General features: G+C 48.0%; 1 protein-coding gene across 1 annotated transcript in view; it reads right to left on the reverse strand.

Annotated features, from left to right (window-relative positions):
• The window catches only part of LOC109914753 (cilium assembly protein DZIP1L-like), a 95085-nt gene that overhangs the window by 60288 nt on the left and 26771 nt on the right, over positions 1 to 8026 (reverse strand). Inside the window, exons 10-11 of the mRNA XM_048604589.1 lie at positions 5696 to 5844; positions 1975 to 2149 (exon numbers count right to left, since the gene is read on the reverse strand). Coding sequence (XP_048460546.1) covers positions 1975 to 2149; positions 5696 to 5844 — 324 coding nt within the window. The remainder of the gene's footprint in view (positions 1 to 1974; positions 2150 to 5695; positions 5845 to 8026) is intronic.

Raw genomic sequence — 8026 nt, forward strand, 5'->3', positions numbered from 1 at the left:
GACCTTTCAGAAAAAAAAAGAAGGGTCCAGACCCGAAACGTCAGCTTTCCTGCTCCTCTGATGCTGCTTGGCCTGCTGTGTTCATCCAGCTCTACACCTTGTTATCTCAGGGTATAAGGATAGTCTCAGTAATAGTGACCGTGAAAGCGATCATCGATTGTTGTAATAACCCAACAGTTCACTCGGATCTTTATCTGGTCTGGCCTACATGTGACATCAGGCCACAGAGCGTTGAATTGACTCCGAACTACTTCCTGAAATGGCTCTAACAGGCCACTCAGTACAAGGCCAATAAAAAGACAGGCTACAAATGCTGTCCTTTCCAGCAACACCCACATCCCATGAAATAATTAATTTAAAAAGCACAGACATACCACTAGCAGCGAAGAGTAACCAGCCAATTGCGCAAAGCTTCTTAAAGGTACTTTCAAAGCATGTGAAGCAGTAATGAAAGGTGCTGAAGAAGCAATCTGTTTATTCTGTTTCACACAATAGGGGAACAAGATACAATTTGGAATGATGATAACTGTAAATGCAGTGATTACCGAAGAGAACCACACTCAAAGGAAATGCTGCTGATAAAGTAAACGCTAATAGCACAGGGATCGTTCTCTCCCCGTACTCCTTTACAGTGCAACCCCTCATTGAGATCAATGAATGTGCTCGATTCAAAAAATTTACAGATAAAATACACAATCAACAGAAAATTCTCCACTCCCCATCAAACACAACACAGTCCAAACAGACGACAATAGACTCAGCTCATAACACAGAGAGGTTCCAATCTGTTAATCCCCTTAAACGAGGTCATGTGGAGATCATGCACGGGCTATTTAACTGTCTGTGTGTATCTTCCTTCACATTTTGACTATACTGTGCTGTATAACCTTGCAAGTTTATTCTCTGCAATACATGTTCATAGAATCCCGACAGTGTGGAAACAAGCCATTCAGTACATCAAGTCCACACTGACCCTCCAAAGAGCATCACACCCACACCCAACCCATCCCCTTAAACCCTGCATTTCCCATGGCCAATCCACCTAGCCTGCACATCCCTGGACACTCTGGGAAATTTAGCATGGCCAATCCACCTACCCTGCACATCTATGGACTGTGGGACGAAACCCACACAGACAGTCACCCGAGGGTGGAATTGAACCCAAGTCCCTGGTGCTGTGAGGCAGCAGTGCTAACCACTGAGCCACTATGACACCCTAACTGTGTTGTGCAATGACCGATAAAGTGCAAATGGCCTCGGTTGAGAAACAGTACTAGGAGATTGGGCCTACCATGGCTGCTGTGTTGCGATAAGATATTACAACGTCCCAGAATCTCAGGTCATGGACGTGAATTTCACTGCTCTCCCTGCCTGCAGAGGGCACAGATACACAGGCACAAACACTGGCTGCACTCCAGGCTCTGAAATGACTGGAGATAGCCCTCACTGATGTGGAGCCTCAGGGCTAAGAGGCCTGCTTTTCAGGTGAAATTGGAACCGAATGCATCTGCGATGCCTTCCATTATCAAACAGCCTGCCAGCACGCACGTTGGTTGGGTCGACTAGCCGAGGGAAGCTGGCAATGTGAAATTTGTTCCTGTGTTGGAGCATTGCCTTCGGTGGAGTCTCGGGGGAGGGGGGTGAGGGAGACACTACAGTCGGGTTGTGTAAGTAAGGAAGGCTTAACAAGGTCCTGTCAGCTAACTCCATTATTGTGAGGCATTCTTCTTAAAACATGTTCAACAATTGTCACTTTTCTTGAACACACGGTTATCAAACTTGACTTTTTACACAAACCCACATTCATTAAATGACAGGGCTTTGGAGGCGGGGGGGGGGTTGATTCATGAACTTATAAACATTCCATTTTGATCTAAAAACAATCAAAAGCATAAAACGAAAGCCCCCCCAAAACCAGTCCTTTTCTTTTGGTTGAAAGTTACGCTGAGCATGCAGGTAGTTCTTGCTACCAACCTGCCCCTCTGCTGGCAGACGAGCTCCAGACGCTGGTTCCCTGAGACACACACGGCTCGGCACTTTCCCTTGGCACCACCATTGGCTTTGAGATCGCTGCTTTCACGACAAACTCTTCAGAGACCTCCTCGATCGACGAGATGTCCAGGTCACTCTCATCATCATCATCGGATAGCTGCCAAAAGAAAGCGGGGACAGTTTGACTACAGGGAACTGCATGAGAAAGCTGGCATGGGGAGAATGAGTACAGCACGAAATATAATGAAAGCGTATGGATGGTCTGCATGTGAACGGGTGAGCGAGTGATTGGACTTAATTTTTAAGATGTTTGCCAAGCTGGGAGGTTTGATAGCAGACATTTCGTCCCCTTTTACAAGGTGACATCCTCAGTGCTGCGGAGCCTCCTGTGAAGCGCTATCTTGAAGACAAACTCTTTGGAGACCTCCTCAATCAATGAGATGTTCTGGTCTCTTGAAGACAACAGCGCATCACAGGAGGCTCCACAGCACTGAGGGTGTCACCTACTAAGGGGACGAAACGTCTGCTATCCAACCTCCCAGCTCGGTGAACACATCAACATCTACAACCAGCACCCAAGCTACAAATCTTCACTCAAACCCTGGCTTAATTTCTGTTTGGATGAGAGCACCACTAGCTAGTCCAGCATTTATTACCCAGAAGGCAGTTGAGAGTCAACCACATTGCTGAGGGTCTGGAGTCACATGTAGGCCAGACCAGGTAAGGAGGACAGCTTCCTTCCCTAAAGGGCATTAGTGAACCAGATGGGTTTTTCCTGACAATAAACAATGGAATCACAGTCATCATTACAGTCCTAATTCTAGAAGTTTATTGAAATCAAATTCCACCATCTGCCGTGGCGAAATTCAAGCCTGTGTCCCCGCAACATTACCTGGGTCTCAGGATTACCCGTCCAGCAATAATACCACTAGGCCATTGCTTCCCCTGATGATCACATGTACTGGAATACAGTGAAATGTATTGTTTTGCGTGCTATCCAGGCAAATCAAACCTTCCGTAAGTATACCAGGGTAATAGAACAGAATGCAGAACATAGTGTTACTGCTACAGTGAAGGTGCAGAGAAAGATCAGCTCTAATATACGAGAGGTCCGTTTGCAAGTCTGATAACAGCAGGGAAGAAGCTGTTCTTGAATCTGTTGGTACATGTTTTCAAACTTATCTTGTGCCCAACGGAAGAGGGCGGAAGAAACTGGGGTGGGAGGGGTCTTTGACAGTGTTGGCTGCTTTCCCGAGGCAGCGGGAAGTGTAGGCAGCATGTGTTTATGTGCATGAACACACAAGTGAGTGTGTGCAAGTGTGACAGTGAGCGAGCGAGTTCATGTCTGCATCTCTCCGCGCTCTGGTAGCTTCCTGGCTCAAGCCTTCTGTGAGGTGGTCACTTAAAGCCACAAGGAAGTAACGGATGGCCATCCAGTGGGGTCCAAATAGACAAACGCTGCAGGAATTCCGTTTTTCACCGCCCCACCGCACCGAGGGTTTACAGTGAGGGTCACCAAATATTGAAGAGGCACATGGCATTGTGTGGTTAAGGATTGGAGCGGGGTGGGGGGGGGGGGCCAGAACCAAATCCAAGAATACAGCGGCCACAGGGGATCCAAATGACCAAGACATTTCCACATTTGACATGAGTTTGATAAGGTTTGCTGCTTCCTTGATGTCAGGTGTCCCTGGATGGGGCGTGAGGGGAGATTCTGGGGGCAGAACAGGAAGAGTCAAAACTCATGGATCATGTGAGAAAAAGCAATATTGGAAGGTAAAGGCACAAGGGAGTTTGCAGTCAGAGTTTTAGGAGCCAGGAACTTTTTAAAAGAAGTTTATAGTTCCTGGGTTACTGATGCTGGACAGCATAGGAACTCAGGTTAAAACCTGGTAATACAGAGACAAATGCACATACATGACACAGACAGGACACCACCAGTATTCTGGGCATTGAAACAAACACAGAGAACAGTGGTGAAACGCAGCAGATCTGACAGCATCTGTGGACAGAGAAACCGAGTTTAATGTTTCGAGTCTGGTATGACTGTTCTGAAGCAGTTTCACCAGCAATCTCTGTGCTGGTCTCGGATTTCCAACATCTGCAGTATTTTGCCTTTATCTTGGGAATTGAGACCAATCCAGGGGCAGGAGGGACCTGTTCGATGTCCTCAGGAGGAGGTTAATTTGTGCTGTGGGAAGGGTTTGGAGAAATTTGTCAGGGTTTGGAGGGATGAAAGTGGCTGGGTATGTGCAGCAGGCTGAACATCAGAGTTGAAGAACAGGGTACACAGAGTTGTGGGACGGACAAACAGTGCAATAAAGTGTCTCAGAAGTATGAGGAATCAGATCTAATCAGTATCTAAAATGGTGCGGGGGTGTGCGCACTTAACTGCACAGAACATGATTCGTAATTTAATTGAATTGCGAACATATGTTGCACAGGGCATTACAATATAATGGTGACAAGAGACCTGGCTCAAGCAAGGAGAGGTTTGGAGTTTAATATTCCTGGCTATGAGGTATTCAGGAATTGTAAGGAAGGGAAAAGTCAGCAATGACGGATGAAACCACGGGAAAGGAATGCTGCCACCAAGCAGAGACCAAAGACAGAGACCACTTGATTAGAATTAAGCAGCAGCCAGATTAACGATTACACCGCTGGATACTAAACACCATTAATGAATGAACAAGATAGGAGGATAAATCTACACAATACAAGGTGGGGAGGGAGGAGATGAGGCGAGGGAGTTTCGGTTATCCATCTGTGATAGCAGCAATGTAAAGGGTAAAGAGGGGGCAGGATTCCTGAAAACTGTGCACAAGAACTTTCTCAACAACATGCTTGCAGCTCGATGAGGAAGAAAGCAAGGGACTACTTTCATCAAGCTGAAAAGGGACCTGGCCTAGAGCGACTGGAATCAAACACTGGCAGACACGATACTGACTGAGCAGTAGATGGTTCAAGGACAGAATCAGCATGTTGTTTGAGAGCGATTTTTTTTTTTTAAGTAGATCTGCTTTTTAAAAAGAAAACGGCGAGTAAATTACAAGCATAAAAATCAAGTCTCTGGGCGGCCTTTTTGGTGAGCTTCCTGCGTAGTTATTTTCTTCCATTAATTCTATGGGTGTTGCCAGGATTTACTGTCCATTTCCAGTTCTCCTTGGATCCAGGAGTATGTGTTGGCTGCCAATCCCAGCCAGGTACTCCACACCTTTCGAAGAGAGAAATGTACAGGGCAAATGGAAAAGGCAGGTGAGTGGGACTGAGTGAGTTGCCGGTGAAGGCAGCTGGCACAGAAAAGATGGGCCAAATGGTAGTTGCCATTCTATAACCGTGTGTCTGTGCACAAACATAGACAACGCACATGGCTCAGATACTTACTGGGAGCAGAAAAGACTCTTCTGTGCCTCTCAGTGATGGCTACCCCCTTTTATTTGACAATTAGCCCCCTCTAAAACATTTCGCCTGCAAATGTCAATCCCTTGTTTTCTGCTTAAAAGTTTCACAAATCGGACTTTTGAATGGGTGTGTACAGTAAATCGTTTTGTATAGGCAGGGAAACTTACAGAGCCCATACAGTCCCTGTTCCTACCCCAAACTCAGTAAGTGGAAAGCATTTGAATATCAGCTATCTTTCATGGGCTTCAAGCAGGGGAAGAAATCAATTTCCGCCAATTAATGGCATCAATGGGGTCTTTACCTGCAACTTCTTGACGACGGTGCGGTTTTCAGGAGAGGTACGAGGTGCAGCTTGCGCTGTGGGTACAAGTCGAACTCCACCGGTCGGTTTCTTGGCTGGGAAGCGGAGTTGTCTCTCCAGGCTCTTTGTCAGACTTTGCACCTTGGTTCCTACAGGGTCGAGAGGGACGGGCATAAAGACGGAAGCGGCTCCGACGCCATCCCAGACGCCGCCGTTACCAAAATGACCACCATTGGCACCAAACCCACCATCACTACCCCCACCACCATCAACACGATCACCGGCATCGTCACTGTGCTGTTATCGTGCAGAACCAGGTCATTCAGCCTCATCGTGCCTACTCCTGTTTTATCACTTAATGCCTTGTCTCCACATCTCTGCACACCATTACCATCCAAATAATCCAATGTCTCAACTGAACCTCCAGTTCATTTCCAGACAGCGCAACCCATACCCCAACTACTCGCTGTGTGAAAAAGTCTTTCTCACATTACCCCTTTGCTTCTTTTGCACATCATTTTCAATCTACGTCTCTCTCGTTCTTGTTCTTTTTACGAGTGGGGGCAGCTTCTTGCTGTCTATCTACTCTGTTCAGCCCGCTCATGATTTTGGAAACCTCTATCAGATCTCCCCAGCGCCATCTTCTCTCCCAGCAAGAACAGCCCCAACTTCTTCGATCTATCCTCGGAGCTGAAGTCGTCATCAAAAACACTCTTCCCCAAAATTAAGAACACCCGAGATGGGACTTGAACTCACAATCCCTGGCTCAGGAGGCCAGTGCCTTGTCCTTCAGGCCACTGGGGACACACAAAAACTCACATTTCTGAAGAAGGGTCCCAACCCGAAACGTCAGCTTTCCTGCTCCTCTGGTGCTGCCTGGCCTGCTATGTTCCTCCAGCTCCACACTGTGTTATCTCTGACTCCAGCATCTGCAGTTCTTACTATCTCTCCCCAAAGTCAAGCCCAGGGTTGTCAATATCACTTGATTTTGCTGCTGCCACAATTGCAGAGTGTGGGAAGGGAGGAAAGTTGGCAGTGGGGGAGAAAGTGTGTCACCAGTCTAGGAAGGCCCTGCTAAAAACTCCCCAAATCAAAGAATATTCTGCCCCTTTGCTACCCCATGCACCTCCTCCCACTCAGGGCCCTTCTTGTCCACCCTTTCATACAAAAATAGAAGAAAGGAGCAGGAGGAGGCCATTCGGCCCTTCAAACCTGCTCAACTATTCGTCACGATCTTGGCTGATAGTCGAAACCAATAGCCTAATCCTGCTTTCTCCTCATAACTTTTGATACCATTCGCCCCAAGTGCTATATCTGGTCACCTCTTGAATACATTCTGAGGAAGGGTCACCAGACCCGAAACGTTAACTCTGTTTTCCCCTTCACAGATGCTCCAAGACCTGCTGAGCTTTTCCAGCAACTTTGTTTTTGTTCCTGATTTACAGCGTCCGCAGTTCTTTTGGTTTTTATCTTGAATACATTAAATGTTTTGTCATCAACTACTTCCTGTAGTAATGAATTCCACAGGCTCACCACTCTTTGGGTGAAGAAATGTCTCCTTATCTCCATCCTAAATCATCTACCCCAAATCCTCATACAGTGACCTCTGGCTCTGGACACACCCACCATCGGGAATATCCTCCCTGCATCTACCCTGTCCAGTCCTGTTAGAATTTGATAAGTCTCTATGAGATCCCCCCTCATTCGTCTGAACTCCAGCGAAAACAGTCCCAACCTAATCAATCTCTCCTCATACGTCAATCCCGCCATCCCTGGAATCAGCCAGGTAAACCTTCGCTGCACTCCCTCGAGAGCAAGAGCATCCTTCCTCAGAAAAGGAGACCAAATCTGCACACAACATTCCAGGTGTAACTTCACCAAGGCCCTGTATAACCTCCTCACTCCCAACTCCGGGGGCCTCACTGCCTCGTTTGCCACAGTCTTGGCCACTCCACTGCTCAAGCACAGCAACGAGCTGAGGAGGTTCGGGGGGAGGAATGAGGAGGGTGAACATCGGGCAGTGAGTGAAGTGACGGAGGTGACAGTAAGTAGGTAGTGGAGTGATGAGTGGGTAAGGAGGTAATTGGGAGTGGGGAGTCAAACAGGAGCAGCGGGGAGGAGGAGGAGGAAAAGGTGAGTGGTGAGGGGAGGGGGGCTGATGAGCTGACAGGGCGTGACAATCAGGAACTGCGCAAGGAGTTGGGCTGCCATGAGCAGGGCATTGGTGGGCAGGAGGGACAGCCAGCAGGTGAGTGGGTGGGTGAGGACAGAGCGAGCCATGGGAGGGGGCAGACAGCTGGGGGGGGGGGGGGGGGGGGGGGGGGGGGGGGG

Source organism: Rhincodon typus, chromosome 13, assembly GCF_021869965.1.
Source record: "Rhincodon typus isolate 14 chromosome 13, sRhiTyp1.1, whole genome shotgun sequence".
In the NCBI taxonomy this organism is placed as follows: Eukaryota; Metazoa; Chordata; class Chondrichthyes; order Orectolobiformes; family Rhincodontidae; genus Rhincodon; species Rhincodon typus.